Source organism: Salvelinus fontinalis, chromosome 3 (assembly GCF_029448725.1).
Source record: "Salvelinus fontinalis isolate EN_2023a chromosome 3, ASM2944872v1, whole genome shotgun sequence".
Taxonomy (NCBI): Eukaryota; Metazoa; Chordata; class Actinopteri; order Salmoniformes; family Salmonidae; genus Salvelinus; species Salvelinus fontinalis.
This window is the reverse complement of record NC_074667.1, coordinates 65,469,338-65,489,624: the sequence shown is the minus strand read 5'-3', so window position 1 is coordinate 65,489,624 and position 20,287 is coordinate 65,469,338. Positions and strand designations below refer to the sequence as shown.

At 45.7% G+C, this 20,287-nt stretch overlaps 1 protein-coding gene across 1 annotated transcript in view; it reads right to left on the bottom strand.

Annotated features, from left to right (window-relative positions):
- stab1 (stabilin 1) overlaps positions 1–20,287 on the bottom strand; it is a 174,734-nt gene that overhangs the window by 32,688 nt on the left and 121,759 nt on the right. The window contains exons 49-56 of the mRNA XM_055917813.1: positions 20,176–20,287; positions 17,885–17,944; positions 15,125–15,301; positions 14,964–15,044; positions 14,272–14,418; positions 8,958–9,014; positions 8,713–8,798; positions 6,332–6,450 (exon numbers count right to left, since the gene is read on the bottom strand). The exon at positions 20,176–20,287 is cut by the window's right edge and continues 20 nt beyond it. Of these exons, the coding sequence (XP_055773788.1) occupies positions 6,332–6,450; positions 8,713–8,798; positions 8,958–9,014; positions 14,272–14,418; positions 14,964–15,044; positions 15,125–15,301; positions 17,885–17,944; positions 20,176–20,287 (839 nt within the window). The remainder of the gene's footprint in view (positions 1–6,331; positions 6,451–8,712; positions 8,799–8,957; positions 9,015–14,271; positions 14,419–14,963; positions 15,045–15,124; positions 15,302–17,884; positions 17,945–20,175) is intronic.

The window sequence follows — 20,287 nt, the reverse complement described above, 5'->3', positions numbered from 1 at the left end:
GCAGCATTGTTTTAAGCTGTGGATGGGGCAGCATTGTTTTAAGCTGTGGATGGGGCAGCATTGTGTTTAGCTGTGGATGGGGCAGCATTGTGTTTAGCTGTGGATGGGGCAGCATTGTGTTTAGCTGTGGATGGGGCAGCATTGTGTTTAGCTGTGGATGGGGCAGCATTGTGTTTAGCTGTGGATGGGGCAGCATTGTGTTTAGCTGTGGATGGGGCAGCATTGTGTTTAGCTGTGGATGGGGCAGCATTGTGTTTAGCTGTGGATGGGGCAGCATTGTGTTTAGCTGTGGATGGGGCAGCATTGTGTTTAGCTGTGGATGGGGCAGCATTGTGTTTAGCTGTGGATGGGGCAGCATTGTGTTTAGCTGTGGATGGGGCAGCATTGTGTTTAGCTGTGGATGGGGCAGCATTGTGTTTAGCTGTGGATGGGGCAGCATTGTGTTTAGCTGTGGATGGGGCAGCATTGTGTTTAGCTGTGGATGGGGCAGCATTGTGTTTAGCTGTGGATGGGGCAGCATTGTGTTTAGCTGTGGATGGGGCAGCATTGTGTTTAGCTGTGGATGGGGCAGCATTGTGTTTAGCTGTGGATGGGGCAGCATTGTGTTTAGCTGTGGATGGGGCAGCATTGTGTTTAGCTGTGGATGGGGCAGCATTGTGTTTAGCTGTGGATGGGGCAGCATTGTTTTTAGCTGTGGATGGGGCAGCATTGTTTTAAGCTGTGGATGGGGCAGCATTGTTTTAAGCTGTGGATGGGGCAGCATTGTTTTTAGCTGTGGATGGGGCAGCATTGTTTTAAGCTGTGGATGGGGCAGCATTGTGTTTAGCTGTGGATGGGGCAGCATTGTGTTTAGCTGTGGATGGGGCAGCATTGTGTTTAGCTGTGGATGGGGCAGCATTGTTTTTAGCTGTGGATGGGGCAGCATTGTGTTTAGCTGTGGATGGGGCAGCATTGTTTTTAGCTGTGGATGGGGCAGCATTGTGTTTAGCTGTGGATGAGGCAGCATTGTTTTTAGCTGTGGATGGGGCAGCATTGTGTTTAGCTGTGGATGGGGCAGCATTGTTTTTAGCTGTGGATGAGGCAGCATTGTTTATAGCTGTGGATGGGGTAGCATTGTTTTTAGCTGTGGATGGGGTAGCATTGTGTTTAGCTGTGGACGGGGCAGCATTGTGTTTAGCTGTGGACGGGGCAGCATTGTGTTTAGCTGTGGATGGGGCAGCATTGTTTTAAGCTGTGGATGAGGCAGCATTGTGTTTAGCTGTGGATGGGGCAGCATTGTTTTTAGCTGTGGATGGGGCAGCATTGTTTTTAGCTGTGGATGGGGCAGCATTGTGTTTAGCTGTGGATGGGGCAGCATTGTGTTTAGCTGTGGATGGGGCAGCATTGTTTTTAGCTGTGGATGGGGCAGCATTGTGTTTAGCTGTGGATGGGGCAGCATTGTGTTTAGCTGTGGATGGGGCAGCATTGTTTTTAGCTGTGGATGGGGCAGCATTGTGTTTAGCTGTGGATGGGGCAGCATTGTTTTAAGCTGTGGATGGGGCAGCATTGTTTTAAGCTGTGGATGGGGCAGCATTGTTTTAAGCTGTGGATGGGGCAGCATTGTGTTTAGCTGTGGATGGGGCAGCATTGTGTTTAGCTGTGGATGGGGCAGCATTGTGTTTAGCTGTGGATGGGGCAGCATTGTGTTTAGCTGTGGATGGGGCAGCATTGTGTTTAGCTGTGGATGGGGCAGCATTGTGTTTAGCTGTGGATGGGGCAGCATTGTGTTTAGCTGTGGATGGGGCAGCATTGTGTTTAGCTGTGGATGGGGCAGCATTGTGTTTAGCTGTGGATGGGGCAGCATTGTGTTTAGCTGTGGATGGGGCAGCATTGTGTTTAGCTGTGGATGGGGCAGCATTGTGTTTAGCTGTGGATGGGGCAGCATTGTGTTTAGCTGTGGATGGGGCAGCATTGTGTTTAGCTGTGGATGGGGCAGCATTGTGTTTAGCTGTGGATGGGGCAGCATTGTGTTTAGCTGTGGATGGGGCAGCATTGTTTTAAGCTGTGGATGGGGCAGCATTGTGTTTAGCTGTGGATGGGGCAGCATTGTGTTTAGCTGTGGATGGGGCAGCATTGTTTTAAGCTGTGGATGGGGCAGCATTGTGTTTAGCTGTGGATGGGGCAGCATTGTGTTTAGCTGTGGATGGGGCAGCATTGTGTTTAGCTGTGGATGGGGCAGCATTGTTTTAAGCTGTGGATGGGGCAGCATTGTGTTTAGCTGTGGATGGGGCAGCATTGTGTTTAGCTGTGGATGGGGCAGCATTGTGTTTAGCTGTGGATGAGGCAGCATTGTGTTTAGCTGTGGATGGGGCAGCATTGTGTTTAGCTGTGGATGAGGCAGCATTGTGTTTAGCTGTGGATGAGGCAGCATTGTGTTTAGCTGTGGATGGGGCAGCATTGTGTTTAGCTGTGGATGGGGCAGCATTGTGTTTAGCTGTGGATGGGGCAGCATTGTGTTTAGCTGTGGATGAGGCAGCATTGTGTTTAGCTGTGGATGGGGCAGCATTGTGTTTAGCTGTGGATGGGGCAGCATTGTGTTTAGCTGTGGATGGGGCAGCATTGTGTTTAGCTGTGGATGGGGCAGCATTGTGTTTATCTGTGGATGGGGCAGCATTGTGTTTAGCTGTGGATGAGGCAGCATTGTGTTTAGCTGTGGATGGGGCAGCATTGTGTTTAGCTGTGGATGGGGCAGCATTGTGTTTAGCTGTGGATGGGGCAGCATTGTGTTTAGCTGTGGATGGGGCAGCATTGTGTTTAGCTGTGGATGGGGCAGCATTGTGTTTAGCTGTGGATGGGGCAGCATTGTGTTTAGCTGTGGATGAGGCAGCATTGTGTTTAGCTGTGGATGGGGCAGCATTGTGTTTAGCTGTGGATGGGGCAGCATTGTGTTTAGCTGTGGATGGGGCAGCATTGTTTTAAGCTGTGGATGGGGCAGCATTGTTTTAAGCTGTGGATGGGGCAGCATTGTGTTTAGCTGTGGATGGGGCAGCATTGTTTTAAGCTGTGGATGGGGCAGCATTGTGTTTAGCTGTGGATGGGGCAACATTGTGTTTAGCTGTGGATGGGGCAACATTGTGTTTAGCTGTGGATGGGGCAGCATTGTTTTAAGCTGTGGATGGGGCAGCATTGTGTTTAGCTGTGGATGGGGCAGCATTGTGTTTAGCTGTGGATGGGGCAGCATTGTTTTAAGCTGTGGATGGGGCAGCATTGTTTTAAGCTGTGGATGGGGCAGCATTGTTTTAAGCTGTGGATGGGGCAGCATTGTTTTAAGCTGTGGATGGGGCAGCATTGTGTTTAGCTGTGGATGGGGCAGCATTGTGTTTAGCTGTGGATGGGGCAGCATTGTGTTTAGCTGTGGATGGGGCAGCATTGTTTTAAGCTGTGGATGGGGCAGCATTGTTTTAAGCTGTGGATGGGGCAGCATTGTTTTAAGCTGTGGATGGGGCAGCATTGTTTTAAGCTGTGGATGGGGCAGCATTGTGTTTAGCTGTGGATGGGGCAGCATTGTTTTAAGCTGTGGATGGGGCAGCATTGTTTTAAGCTGTGGATGGGGCAGCATTGTGTTTAGCTGTCCCATAAGGTAGACGTTTGATGGCAGTACTGTTGTTCTTGTTCCGGAATCACTTTGTAAATAAACACCTAGAAGCACAGAGGAACTTTTGCGGCTCCGCCATCTTTTTTATTTTGATAGAGGTTCGGTTTTCCAGTTTAGCCTTCTGGCCTACTCTACGTGACAACTCCCCTCGCCTGGTTGTCTAGGTCTTAATTGAAAGGGAAAAACCCGCAGACACTTGGCCCTCTGAGGAATGAGTTTGACACCCCCGAAGTTTGGATTTGAAGGGATTTTCTTCATCCATATCGGGGGAACCGTTTAGTTGTAATAATGTTTTATGTCATTTTGGAGTCACTTTTATTGTAAATAAGAATAGAATATATTTCTAAACACGTCTACATTAATGTTGATGCTACCATGATTACGGATAGTCCTGAACGAATCGTGAATAAGAAAGTGACATACACCCAAGACATGCAAACCTCTCACATTAACAGACACCATGTTTTTGGGGGATGTAGTATTTGTGCTACTTAGTTTCTCCCTCATCATTCTTCACGATTCATTCAGGACTATCCGTAACCATGGTAGCGTCAACATTACTGTAGGAGTGTTCAGAAACATATTCTATTCTAATTTTACAATAAAAATTACCCCAAAATGATATAAAACATTATTTACCATTTCTATTGTGCACAAAATAACGTGAAACACAAACAAAACAAACAGCAAATGCGTACAACAAGTTTGTAGAGTCACAAGCTTGATGTAGTCATTGTGTGCCATGAACATGGGACCAAATACTAAACTTCTTACTACTTTAATACACAAGTGAATTTGTCCCAATACTTTTGGTAAAACCCTAAAATGTGGTGAAAATGTATACAACGTGTTGTAATTTCTAAACGATTCACAGGAAATGGATGAAAATACCCTCTGGCACTGTGTATCATGTCTTCTATCTGAGGACACTGTATATCATGTCTTCTGAGGACACTGTATATCATGTCTATCTGAGGACACTGTATATCATGTCTATCTGAGGACACTGTATATCATGTCTATCTGAGGACACTGTATATCATGTCTATCTGAGGACACTGTATATCATGTCTATCTGAGGACACTGTATATCATGTCTTCTATCTGAGGACACTGTATATCATGTCTTCTGAGGACACTGTATATCATGTCTATCTGAGGACACTGTATATCATGTCTATCTGAGGACACTGTATTTCATGTCTATCTGAGGACACTGTATATCATGTCTATCTGAGGACACTGTATATCATGTCTTCTATCTGATGACACTGTATATCATGTCTATCTGAGGACACTGTATATCATGTCTACTATCTGAGGACACTGTATATCATGTCTACTATCTGAGGACACTGTGTATCATGTCTATCTGAAGACACTGTATATCATGTCCGCTATCTGAGGACACTGTATATCATGTCTTCTATCTGAGGACACTGTATATCATGTTTACTATCTGAGGGCACTGTATATCATGTCTTCTATCTGAGGACACTGTATATCATGTCTATAGGAGGACACTGTATATCATGTCTGCTATCTGAGGACACTGTATATCATGTCTGCTATCTGAGGGCACTGTATATCATGTCTTCTATCTGAGGACACTGTATATCATGTCTTCTATCTGAGGACACTGTATATCATGTCTTCTATCTGAGGACACTGTCTAGCATGTCTATCTGAGGACACTGTGTATCATGTCTATCTGAGGACACTGTGTATCATGTCTATCTGAGGACACTGTGTATCATGTCTATCTGAGGACACTGTATATCATGTCTACTATCTGAGGACACTGTCTAGCATGTCTATCTGAGGACACTGTGTATCATGTCTATCTGAGGACACTGTATATCATGTCTTCTATCTGAGGACACTGTCTAGCATGTCTATCTGAGGACACTGTGTATCATGTCTATCTGAGGACACTGTATATCATGTCTTCTATCTGAGGACACTGTATATCATGTCTTCTATCTGAGGACACTGTCTAGCATGTCTATCTGAGGACACTGTGTATCATGTCTATCTGAGGACACTGTATATCATGTCTACTATCTGAGGACACTGTATATCATGTCTGCTATCTGAGGACACTGTATATCATGTCTTCTATCTGAGGGCACTGTATATCATGTCTTCTATCTGAGGACACTGTATATCATGTCTTCTATCTGAGGACACTGTATATCATGTCTTCTATCTGAGGGCACTGTATATCATGTCTTCTATCTGAGGACACTGTGTATCATGTCTATCTGAGGACACTGTATATCATGTCTACTATCTGAGGACACTGTATATCATGTCTTCTATCTGAGGGCACTGTATATCATGTCTTCTATCTGAGGACACTGTATATCATGTCTTCTATCTGAGGGCACTGTATATCATGTCTACTATCTGAGGACACTGTATATCATGTCTATAGGAGGGCACTGTATATCATGTCTTCTATCTCAGGACACTGTATATCATGTCTTCTATCTGAGGACACTGTATATCATGTTTACTATCTGAGGGCACTGTATATCATGTCTACTATCTGAGGGCACTGTATATCATGTCTACTATCTGAGGGCACTGTATATCATGTCTACTATCTGAGGGCACTGTATATCATGTCTACTATCTGAGGGCACTGTATATCATGTCATGTATATCATTATCTGAGGCAGTTGGAAGGCTCACCTTGGCAATCTCTTCCATAGTGGTTCTTACAGCAACTCATGACCCAGGCTTGACTCTTACACATCTTCTTACAGCCCATCCTTTGGCCCATGTTGTGCCTCGACAAAGAGGGGTAGAGGCTGTAGAAGAAGAGAATGAAGAAGAATAATACTCCCTACCTGAAGTCATGGTTATGCATCACTGTGGAGTCTCCCTACCTGAAGTCATGGTCATACATCACTGTGGAGTCTCCCTACCTGAAGTCGTGGTCAAACATCACTGTGGAGTCTCCCTACCTGAAGTCGTGGTCAAACATCACTGTGGAGTCTCCCTACCTGAAGTCATGGTCAAACATCAATGTGGAGTCTCCCTACCTGAAGTCATGGTCAAACATCACTGTGGAGTCTCCCTACCTGAAGTCGTGGTCAAACATCACTGTGGAGTCTCCCTACCTGAAGTCGTGGTCAAACATCACTGTGGAGTCTCCCTACCTGAAGTCGTGGTCAAACATCACTGTGGAGTCTCCCTACCTGAAGTCATGGTCAAACATCACTGTGGAGTCTCCCTACCTGAAGTCGTGGTCAAACATCACTGTGGAGTCTCCCTACCTGAAGTCATGGTCAAACATCACTGTGGAGTCTCCCTACCTGAAGTCGTGGTCAAACATCACTGTGGAGTCTCCCTACCTGAAGTCGTGGTTATGCATCACTGTGGAGTCTCCCTACCTGAAGTCGTGGTTATGCATCACTGTGGAGTCTCCCTACCTGAAGTCGTGGTCAAACATCACTGTGGAGTCTCCCTACCTGAAGTCGTGGTCAAACATCACTGTGGAGTCTCCCTACCTGAAGTCGTGGTCAAACATCACTGTGGAGTCTCCCTACCTGAAGTCGTGGTCAAACATCACTGTGGAGTCTCCCTACCTGAAGTCGTGGTTATGCATCACTGTGGAGTCTCCCTACCTGAAGTCATGGTTATGCATCACTGTGGAGTCTCCCTACCTGAAGTCATGGTCATACATCACTGTGGAGTCTCCCTACCTGAAGTCGTGGTCAAACATCACTGTGGAGTCTCCCTACCTGAAGTCGTGGTCAAACATCACTGTGGAGTCTCCCTACCTGAAGTCACGGTCAAACATCACTGTGGAGTCTCCCTACCTGAAGTCGTGGTTATGTATCACTGTGGAGTCTCCCTACCTGAAGTCATGGTCAAACATCACTGTGGAGTCTCCCTACCTGAAGTCGTGGTTATGTATCACTGTGGAGTCTCCCTACCTGAAGTCATGGTCATACATCACTGTGGAGTCTCCCTACCTGAAGTCGTGGTCAAACATCACTGTGGAGTCTCCCTACCTGAAGTCATGGTCAAACATCAATGTGGAGTCTCCCTACCTGAAGTCATGGTCAAACATCACTGTGGAGTCTCCCTACCTGAAGTCGTGGTCAAACATCACTGTGGAGTCTCCCTACCTGAAGTCGTGGTTATGTATCACTGTGGAGTCTCCCTACCTGAAGTCGTGGTCAAACATCACTGTGGAGTCTCCCTACCTGAAGTCGTGGTTATGCATCACTGTGGAGTCTCCCTACCTGAAGTCATGGTCAAACATCACTGTGGAGTCTCCCTACCTGAAGTCGTGGTCAAACATCACTGTGGAGTCTCCCTACCTGAAGTCGTGGTTATGCATCACTGTGGAGTCTCCCTACCTGAAGTCATGGTCAAACATCACTGTGGAGTCTCCCTACCTGAAGTCATGGTCAAACATCAATGTGGAGTCTCCCTACCTGAAGTCATGGTCAAACATCACTGTGGAGTCTCCCTACCTGAAGTCGTGGTTATGCATCACTGTGGAGTCTCCCTACCTGAAGTCATGGTCAAACATCACTGTGGAGTCTCCCTACCTGAAGTCGTGGTCAAACATCACTGTGGAGTCTCCCTACCTGAAGTCGTGGTTATGCATCACTGTGGAGTCTCCCTAGCTGAAGTCGTGGTCAAACATCACTGTGGAGTCTCCCTACCTGAAGTCACGGTCAAACATCACTGTGGAGTCTCCCTACCTGAAGTCATGGTCAAACATCACTGTGGAGTCTCCCTACCTGAAGTCGTGGTTATGCATCACTGTGGAGTCTCCCTACCTGAAGTCATGGTCAAACATCACTGTGGAGTCTCCCTACCTGAAGTCGTGGTCAAACATCACTGTGGAGTCTCCCTACCTGAAGTCGTGGTCAAACATCACTGTGGAGTCTCCCTACCTGAAGTCGTGGTCAAACATCACTGTGGAGTCTCCCTACCTGAAGTCGTGGTTATGCATCACTGTGGAGTCTCCCTACCTGAAGTCGTGGTCAAACATCACTGTGGAGTCTCCCTACCTGAAGTCGTGGTCAAACATCACTGTGGAGTCTCCCTACCTGAAGTCGTGGTCATACATCACACTGTGGCGTTGAGGGTAGAGCATAGAGTAGGGGTTGATGAAGCTGCAGATCTCAGTCTTGCCCTGTGAAAGGCAGGAAATGGTGTCCTATGGTTAGTGTGTGTGTGTGTGTGTGTGTGTGTGTGTGTGTGTGTGTGTGTGTGTGTGTGTGTGTGTGTGTGTGTGTGTGTGTGTGTGTGTGCGTGTGTGTGTGTGTGTGCGTGTGTGTGTGTGTGTGCTCACCATATCTTCAGTTCCCAGGGGACAGCGGCGGGGACTCAAGCAGCTTCCACATCGACTCTAACAACACACACCGTACGTCATACAATACGTTTTGTAGTGATTGTTGTTGATGTAAATAATATTTGTTGGTCCGTGGTGTGTAATGAAGTACAACTTTTTTTCTTCTTTTTCTTGATTCCAAGATGGCGTAGCAGTCAGACGTCTTTGTCATGTCCCGTGTATATATCTCTTTTATATATTTTTTAAATATTTTTCTAAACCTCAACTTCTAAATATTCTCCTGCAACCCACCTCACACAATCTGGTGTGGAGCTGCTTTTTTTCTAAAGTACTTTTCTTTACTTCTGAATCGGAACCCCCAACAGAAACTAGCCAGCTGACTAGCTACTAACTAGTAGTCAGCTAACCACTGCTAGCGGTCATCAGCTAACCTTTAGCTCGGAAAACTCTCGCCAGTTTGCACAACGCGATTCTAACCAGAGCAAAACTGACTTATTTTCCTCCATATCCCCAGATTCCTACCGCAAGCTCTGAACCTTTTCACCTGGATCATCGCAGCTAGCTAGCTGCAATCCGAGTGTCTACTCCTGGATAACGTCTCTGTCCCAAAGCAAGAACCAACTAGCCTGCAGCTAGCCCATGCTAGGCCCATCTCCCGGCTAGCTGAAGAGGTCCATCAGCCACTCCTGGGCTACAATACCTATTTTGCCAATTGGCCTGGACCCATTTTACTGCCGGTGCAGAGCCCCGCCGGTCCTTCACGACTGGACTTCCGACGTTATCTGACCGAGGGGGTTATTCAACTGGCCCCTCCGTCGCGACGTCCCCTGAATGCCCATCTGCTAGCCTGCTAGCCGCAGCCCGCTAGCTGTCTAGAGCATATCGGCTGTTAGCTGAATAGGTCTATCGGACAATTTCTTTGGCCACTATACCTATTTTTGCCAATTGGACTGGTCCCCTTTACCACATGGAACCCTACTAATCCATCACGACTGGTCTACCGACGTAAACGCACGAGGAGGCTCTGCACGAGGAGGCTATAAACAGACTTCCTCCGTCGCAACATCCCTCTGAGGCCCTTCTGTAGCTTGCTAGCCCCGGCCCGCTAGCTGTCTGAATCACCGTGTCTCCAACCAGCCTCACTACTCACTGGACTCCTATGATCACTCGGCTATGCATGCCTCTCCTTAATGTCAGTATGCCTTGTCCATTGCTGTTCTGGTTACTGATTATTGTCTTATTTCACTAGTTATTTGTAGTTGTCCACATATTCCAAGTCAGTACCATCCAGAGTAGGGATGCTGGACGGGCGGGCAGGTGCGGGTAGCGATCGGTTGAAGAGCATGTGTTTGACTTGCATTTAAGAGCAGTTGGAGGCCACGGAAGGAGTGTTGTATGGCATTGAAACTCGTTTGGAAGTTTGTTAACACAGTGTCCAAAGAATGGCCAGATGTATACAGAATGGTGTCGTCTGCGTCGAGGTGGATCAGAGAATGACCAGCAGCAAGAGCGACATCATTATTAGATACAGAGAAAAGAGTAGGCCCGAGAATTGAACCCTGTGGTAACCCCATAGAGATTGCAAGAGGTCCGGACAACAGGCCCTCCGATTTGACACACTGAACTCTATCTGAGAAGTAGTTGGTGAACCAGGCAAGCCAGTCATTTGAGAAACCAAGGCGGTTGAGTCTGCCGTTAAGAATGCGGTGATTGACAGAGTCTAAAGCCTTGGCCAGGTCGATGAAGATGGCTGCACAGTACTGTCTTTTATCGATGGCGGTTATGATATCGTTTAGGACCTTAAGCATGGCTGAGGTGCACCCATTACCAGCTCTGAAACCAAATTGCATAGTGGGGAAGGTACAGTGGGATTCCAAATGGTTGGTGATCTGTTTGTTAACTTGGCTTTTGAAGACTTTAGAAAGGCAGGGCAGGATGGATATTGGTCTTTAACAATGTGGATCTAGAGTGTCTCCCCCTTTGAAGAGGGGGATGACCGCGGCAGCTTTCCAATCATAGGGATCTCAGACGTTACGAAAGAGAGGTTGAACAGACTAGTAATAGGGTTTGCAACAATTGCAACAATTTTAGAAAGAGAGTGTCCAGATTGTCTCGCCCAGCTGATTTGTAGGGATCCAGATTTTGCAGCTCTTTCAGAACATAAGCTATTTGGATTGGGTGAAGGAGAAGTGGGGGGGGGGGGGGGGGGGGGGGGATTGGGCAAGTTGCAGTGGGGGGTGCAGAGCTGTTGGCTGGGTAGGGATAGCCAGGTGGAAAGCATGGCCAGCCGTAGAAAAATGCTTCTTGAAATTCTCAATTGTTGTAGATTCATCAGTGATGACAGTGTTTCCTAACCTCAGTGCAGTGGGCAGCTGGGAGGAGGTGGTCTTATTCTCCATGGACTTTACAGTGTCCCAAAACATTTTGGAGTTTGTGCTACAGGATGCAAATTTCTGTTTTCTTTACTTCCCTAACTGACTGTGTATATTGGTTCCTGACTTCCCTGAAAAGTTGCATATCGCGGGGGCTATTCGATGTTAATACAGTACGCCACAGGATGTTTTACTGCTGGTCAAGGGCTATATCTGTTCTTAGTTCTACATTATTGAATGGGGCATGCTTATTCAACATGGTGAGGAAAGCACTTTTAAAGAACAACCAGGCATCCTCTACTGACAGGATGAGGTCAATATCCTTCCAGGATACCCGGGCCAGGTTGATTAGAAAGGCCTGCTTGCTGAAGTGTTTTAGGGAGCATTTGACAGTGATGAGTGGTGGTTGTTTGACCGCGGACCCATTACGGACGGATGCAGGCAATGAGGCAGTGATTGCCGAGATCCTGGTTGAAAACAGCAGAGGTGTATTTAGAGGGCAAGTTGGTCAGGATGATATCTATGAGGGTGCCCGTGTTTACAGATTTAGGGTTGTACCTGGTAGGTTCATTGATAATGTGTGAGATTGAGGGCATCTAGCTTAGATTGTAGGACGGCCGGGGTGTTAAGCATATCCCAGTTTAGGTCACCTAACAATACAAACTCTGAAGATAGGGGGGGCAATCAATTTACATATGGTGTCCAGGGCACAGCTGGGGGCAGAGGGTGGTCTATAACAAGCAGCAACAGTGAGATACTTGTTTCTGGAAAGGTAGATTTTAAAATTAGAAGCTCGAACTGTTTGGGCACAGACCTGGATAGTATGACAGAACTCTGCAGGCCATCTCTGCATTAGATTGCAACTCCGTCCCTTTGGCAGTTCTATCTTGACGGAAAATGTTGTAGTTGGGGATGGAAATTTCAGAATTTTTTGGTGGCCTTCCTAAGCCAGGATTCAGACACGGCTAAGATATCAGGGTTGGCAGAGTGTGCTAAAGCAGTGAATAAGATAAACTTAGGGAGGAGGCTTCTGATGTTAACATGCATGAAACCAAGGCTTTTACAGTTACAGAAGTAAACAAATGAGAGCGCCTGGGGAATAGGTGTAGTCCTGGGGGCTACAGGGTCTGGGCTAACCTCTACATCACCAGAGGAACAGAGGAGGAGTAGGATAAGGGTATGAACTGAACTGGTTGTCTAGTGCGTTGGGAACAGAATAAAAGGAGACGATTTCTGGGTGGTAGAATAGATTTAGGGCATAATGTACAGACAATGGTGTGGAGGTAAACCTAGACATTGAGTGACGATGAGAGAGGTTGCATCTCTGGAGGCACCAGTTAAGCCAGGTGAGGTCTCGGCATGTGTGTGTGTGGGGTGGGGGGGGAAAAGAGCTATCTAAGGCATGTTGAGTGGGATTGAGGGCTCTACAGTGAAATATAACAATAAGAACTAGCCAAGACAGGAGTAGACAAGGCATATTAACTTTAGAGAGAGGAATAAAGCAATCACAGGTGTTGATCAGGAGCGCTAAGACGACAATGGGCAAATGGCGATGAAGGGCAGAGAGGGTCAGATAGGTACATACAGGACCTGAGTTCGAGGCTGGGGCCGACAAGTAAACAAAATGAGGTACCATGTTATTGAAACAGTCCAGGGGGCATCAGCTGTGTAGCCAAGTGATCATAGGGTCCAATGAGCAGCAATAGGTGAGTCAGGGAGCCATTCGTTACTCGCTACTACGCTAGGCAAGCGGGAGACATGGCATTCGGAAAGCTAGCGGGCCGGGGCTAGCAGATGGGTCTTCGGTGACATTGCAACGGAAAATGCCTGTTGAAACCACATCGGACGATTACGTCGGCAGATCAGTCATGATGGATCGGCGGGGCTCCGTGTCGACAATAAAGGGTCCAGGCAAATTGGTGAAAGAGGTGTTAAAGCCCAGGAATTAGCTGGTATTCTTCGTCGGCTAGCCGGGACATGGGCCTAGCTCGAGGCTAACTGGTGCTTGCTTCGGGACAGAGGCGTTAGCCAGCAATAGCCACTCGTTTGCAGCTAGCTAGCTGCGATGATCCGGTGTAATGGTCCAGAGCTTGCGGCAGGAATCTGGAGATGTGGTAGAGAAAAGCAGTCCGATATACTCTGGGTTGATATCGCGCTGTGCAGACTGGCAGGTATTGACCGAGCTAAAGCTGGCTGGTGTCCGAGCTAAAGGTGAAGACCGCTAGCCGTGGCTAACAGTGACTACTAGCTAGTAGCTAGTTAGCTGGCTAGCTCCTGATGGCGGTTCCAGTTATAAGGTAGAAAATAGCAGATCCGTACCACATTGGGTGAGGCGGGTTGCAGGAGAGTATATTCAGTTTGTAAATGGAAAGTGAGATTAAAATATATACGGGAAAAAAATGAAGAAACAGACTATTTCATATTTACACGGGACAAGACAAACACACGTCCGACTGCTACGCCATCTTGGTTCAAGCCAAGAAGCATCTGTGAGGCTGCTTATTGGTCAAACCAAACGAACATTGTGGAACATAAGGCTGCTATTCTTAATAAAAACACAGCTCACCTTCCTCACTGCACTTTGTAGCTATAAAACGCGCCAACATTTCACCAAGAGGTGACTTCATACGAAAGAAGAATAAAGAAAGAAAGAGAAGGATTCTGGCCGTACACCTTTTAAGCTTAACAATGATTTTGCCTCGTTTCTATATTGTTGTTGCCTTGATGTTTTGTGTCTTTGTGTCTTCAGTTTCACAGACACTCATATATCCCCGATGCATATACTTTAAACTGTGAGGATAATTTTCTAATTTCTCCGTCCAGTACATCACATGCTGTGGGAGAAACGTCTCCTGCTGGAGAACCAGAACTTTCCACATAAACTCTCCAGATATATTAGAAATAAATAATACTATTATGAAGGTGATATTAAAGTCTCTTACGTATACAGTCCTGTCCTCCAGTCCATCACAGTGTGCACCCAGACCGGGGGGTTCCAGTAGCTGGTCGATGCCGTACGCGACGCCCCCGTTAAACATCATGAAACGATCCAGGACCCTCGCCATGTTGTCATTCACCATGATGTCCCCCTGACAGACACAAACAAACAAACATGAGAAAGGTAATAAGATAATCACAGGACAAGATGAGAACTAGCCTGGTCCCAGATCTGTTTGTGCTTTCTTCCAAACTCCTATAGTCAGTTACACCTGTGGCACAAACAGATCTAGAACCAGGTGAAAATGTGAGATCGGGGAGAACATAGAAGGTCCAGTAGATCTGAGCAGATGGTGCACCATGTATCTTAATTGTATTTCTTTCATCCTCAGCTATAATTGCGCCCAGGGGATAAATAAGGGGTATGTCCCAAATGGCCCCCTATTCCCTATATAGTGCACTACTGTAAACACTATTCCATATATAGTGCACTACTTTAGAACCTATTCCCTATATAGTGCACTACTTTAGACCCTATTCCCTTTATAGTGCACTACTTTAGACCCTATTCCCTATATAGTGCACTACTTTAGACCCTATTCCTTTTATAGTGCACCGATGGGCTCTGGTCAAAAGCAGTGCCCTATATCGGGAACGGGGTGCCAGAGGTGTAAATGAGGTTGAAGTAGCTACTCACAACGACTTTCTTGTTACAGTTAAAGGTGAAGGTTGATCCGTGCATCGTCCGGTAGGTAGAGACCGACGTCAAGGTCATCTTCTGTAGAGAGAGATCAACCTCGTTATAATCAATACAAGATCACTATCAAAAAAACATTTGTGATGCACCCATAGCCTCACCTTGATATTGCGTATGATGTGAGCTTTGATGATGGCTCTGAGTTTGTCCCTGTGATCAAGACTGTAGAGCCAGTGTTGTCTCTCTTCAGACAGAGAGCTGAGAGCAGCGTCAGACGGCCACAACATGGTCAGGGGCTGGTGGATGGAGCTCTCTACCAGGTTCAGCATGTTGGCGTCCTAATAATAATAATAATAACATGGTCAGGGGCTGGTGGATGGAGCTCTCTACCAGGTTCAGCATGTTGACATCCTAATAATAATAATAATAATAACATGGTCAGGGGCTGGTGGATGGAGCTCTCTACCAGGTTCAGCATGTTGACATCCTAATAATAATAATAATAACATGGTCAGGGGCTGGTGGATGGAGCTCTCTACCAGGTTCAGCATGTTGACATCCTAATAATAATAATAATAATAACATGGTCAGGGGCTGGTGGATGGAGCTCTCTACCAGGTTCAGCATGTTGACATCCTAATAATAATAATAATAACATGGTCAGGGGCTGGTGGATGGAGCTCTCTACCAGGTTCAGCATGTTGACATCCTAATAATAATAATAATAATAACATGGTCAGGGGCTGGTGGATGGAGCTCTCTACCAGGTTCAGCATGTTGACATCCTAATAATAATAATAATAATAACATGGTCAGGGGCTGGTGGATGGAGCTCTCTACCAGGTTCAGCATGTTGGCATCCTAATAGTAATAATAATAACATGGTCAGGGGCTGGTGGATGGAGCTCTCTACCAGGTTCAGCATGTTGGCGTCCTAATAATAATAATAATAACATGGTCAGGGGCTGGTGGATGGAGCTCTCTACCAGGTTCAGCATGTTGGCGTCCTAATAATAATAATAATAACATGGTCAGGGGCTGGTGGATGGAGCTCTCTACCAGGTTCAGCATGTTGGCGTCCTAATAATAATAATAATAACATGGTCAGGGGCTGGTGGATGGAGCTCTCTACCAGGTTCAGCATGTTGACATCCTAATAATAATAATAATAACATGGTCAGGGGCTGGTGGATGGAGCTCTCTACCAGGTTCAGCATGTTGGCGTCCTAATAATAATAATAATAACATGGTCAGGGGCTGGTGGATGGAGCTCTCTACCAGGTTCAGCATGTTGGCGTCCTAATAATAATAATAATAACATGGTCAGGGGCTGGTGGATGGAGCTCTCTACCAGGTTCAGCATGTTGGCGTCCTAATAATAATAATAATAACATGGTCAGGGGCTGGTGGATGGAGCTCTCTACCAGGTTCAGCATGTTGACATCCTAATAATAATAATAATAACATGGTCAGGGGCTGGTGGATGGAGCTCTCTACCAGGTTCAGCATGTTGGCGTCCTAATAGTAATAATAATAACATGGTCAGGGGCTGGTGGATGGAGCTCTCTACCAGGTTCAGCATGTTGGCATCCTAATAATAATAATAACATGGTCAGGGGCTGGTGGATGGAGCTCTCTACCAGGTTCAGCATGTTGGCATCCTAATAATAATAATAATAATAACATGGTCAGGGGCTGGTGGATGGAGCTCTCTACCAGGTTCAGCATGTTGGCATCCTAATAATAATAATAACATGGTCAGGGGCTGGTGGATGGAGCTCTCTACCAGGTTCAGCATGTTGGCATCCTAATAATAATAATAATAATAATAACATGGTCAGGGGCTGGTGGATGGAGCTCTCTACCAGGTTCAGCATGTTGGCGTCCTAATAATAATAATAATAACATGGTCAGGGGCTGGTGGATGGAGCTCTCTACCAGGTTCAGTATGTTGGCATCCTAATAGTAATAATAATAATAATAACATGGTCAGGGGCTGGTGGATGGAGCTCTCTACCAGGTTCAGCATGTTGGCATCCTAATAATAATAATAATAACATGGTCAGGGGCTTGATGCCCTGTTCCTTTCTCTCCAATCTGTTCCTTTCTCTCCAATCTACTGTGGTCTCAGATATATTAGTGCAGGCGTGACAATGACCAATAGGACCATTTTCCACTACAATGCTAGGTGTAGTTTACTGTGTTCAGCCAATCAGGTGGCCCCTAACAAAGAGCGTAAAGCCCTGGTCCATTTGTACAATGTGCAATGATTGGCTGAATGACATATGCTACTTCAATGGGAGACTAAGTGTAATTTCGACATCGTGTAAATTGGGATTTGCCCCATAAAAGCATTTGAGATTTAAGTTATTGATACGGTAGTAAATGTTTATTAGCTTTATACATGAATTAGTAAACCAACGACCATACACATCAGACTGAAAAACAGCTTCTATCTCAAGGCCATCAGACTGTTAAACAGCCATCACTAACATTGAGTGGCTGCTGCCAACATACTGACTCAAATCTCTAGCCACTTTAATCATTAAAAATTGGATGTAATAAATGTATCACTAGCCACTTTAAACAATGCCACTTTATATAATGTTTACATAAGCTACATTACTCATCTCATATGTATATACTGTACTCTATACCATCTACTGCATCTTGCCTATGCCGTTCGGCCATCGCTCATCCATATATTTATATTTCCATATTCTAATTCATTCCTTTACACTTTGTGTGTATGAGGTAGTTGTTGTGAATTTGTTAGATTACATGTTAGATATTACTGCACGTTCAGAACTAGAAGCACAAGCATTTCACTACACTCGCATTAACATCTGCTAACCATGTGTATGTGACCAATAACATCTGCTAACCATGTGTATGTGACCAATAACATTGGATTGGTTTACCTGCACCAGTTTGATGAACTTCATATATCCATATAGTTCCCCTGCTTCACTGAAATTAAGCTGAAATATAAGAAAACAAATATGTCACAAATAGGGATTAACATGGATAACCGTGATTGGTCTAGGGATTAACATGGATAACCGTGATTGGTCTAGGGATTAACATGGATAACAGTGATTGGTCTATAGATTAACATGGATAACCGTGATTGGTCTATAGATTAACATGGATAACTGTGATTGGTCTATGCACAATTCACTACATACTGTAGGCATCTCTGTCACAGAGTCATGAGGGAAAAGTATATATTCTCCTGTCCTAGAGCCTAGACTATTATCCTACCCAGTCTCCTCCTGTCCTAGAGCCTAGACTATTATCCTACCCAGTCTCCTCCTGTCCTAGAGCCTAGACTATTATCCTACCCAGTCTCCTCCTGTCCTACAGCCTAGACTATTATCCTACCCAGTCTCCTCCTGTCCTAGAGCCTAGACTATTATCCTATCCAGTCTCCTCCTGTCCTAGAGCCTAGACTATTATCCTACCCAGTCTCCTCCTGTCCTAGAGCCTAGACTATTATCCTATCCAGTCTCCTCCTGTCCTAGAGCCTAGACTATTATCCTATCCAGTCTCCTCCTGTCCTAGAGCCTAGACTATTATCCTATCCAGTCTCCTTCTGTCCTAGAGCCTAGGCTATTATCCTGTCCAGTCTCCTCCTGTCCTAGAGCCTAGACTATTATCCTATCCAGTCTCCTTCTGTCCTAGAGCCTAGACTATTATCCTATCCAGTCTCCTCCTGTCCTAGAGCCTAGACTATTATCCTATCCAGTCTCCTTCTGTCCTAGAGCCTAGACTATTATCCTATCCAGTCTCCTCCTGTCCTAGAGCCTAGACTATTATCCTACCCAGTTGTCTTCCTGTCCTAGAGCCTAGACTATTATCCTATTCAGTCTCCTCCTGTCCTAGAGCCTAGACTATTATCCTATCCAGTCTCCTTCTGTCCTAGAGCCTAGACTATTATCCTATCCAGTCTCCTCCTGTCCTAGAGCCTAGACTATTATCCTATCCAGTCTCCTCCTGTCCTAGAGCCTAGACTATTATCCTATCCAGTCTCCTCCTGTCCTAGAGCCTAGACTATTATCCTATCCAGTCTCCTCCTGTCCTAGAGCCTAGACTATTATCCTACCCAGTCTCCTTCTGTCCTAGAGCCTAGACTATTAACCGTGATAGGTCTATAGATTAATATGGATAACCGTGATTGGTCTAGGGATTAACATGGATAACCGTGATAGGTCTATAGATTAATATGGATAACCGTGATAGGTCTATAGATTAATATGGATAACCGTGATTGGTCTAGGGATTAACATGGATAACCGTGATTGGTCTATAGATTAACATGGATAACTGTGATAGGTCTATAGATTAACATGGATAACTGTGATAGGTCTATGCACAATTCACTACATACTGTAGACATGTTGACTCTTCATCTCCTCGTTAGTCATGGGCTGATCAGCATTCCGTATAACCATCGACTCTATTTTGGACAAAATACAAGTGATATTCTGTCATTCGTCGAAAGAGAAAGTTTAGCGACTTTTGTCATTTGACTTTTGTTTCTGACTGCCGTTACAAAGTTTTGTATGATTTGACAACGCTATAGCCTGTTACGCCCTGACCAGAAAAACCACGCTGAATGAATTGAGGAACATAGCGTTCGGGGAATTTATGAACGTCCTGTTTTTTGCAGTTTCATCAGCGATCATAGATAGTTACTTTATCATGACTAAATATGAGTTTAGTTTGCTCTGAAACATAACATAGTGTCCAAGCAGACGAGGTGGCGCAACACCCCTCTTAGCCAGGGAGGACCCTGGCTTAGTGACCATCTTGGCTTTAAACGCTTTAAATTGGGACTTCTGATTTTTACTGTATTTCCTTGGACTCTCGGGATAAATATGAATTATTCCCAGAATTTAAACTTGATAGATTTTCAGGAAAATACGAATCCCTGTTCACGAGTGATTTTCAAATTAATAAAACCGATTTGGGGAGTAAATTGTGATTTGCGTCCACAAATGGCAGCACCCTAAGCCCTACGTAGTATATGAATAGGGTGCCCATCTCTCTGTTGATCAATTGGTAGAGCACGGGGGAGCTTGCAACGCCAGGATCATAGGTTTGATTCCCGCTGAGGCCACCCATATGGAGAATGTATGCACGCTATGTCTGTAAGTAGCTTTGGATCAAAGTGTCTGCTAAGGTGCATACACATGCATCCGTAGCCTACCTTGGATGGTATGGCTTTTTGATCCTTCAGGTCATACGGGGTGAGGACCTTGTCAGTGTAGTGGATCACACCGTCAGCTGTCACATAATCACTGGAGACTATCCTAGCGTCG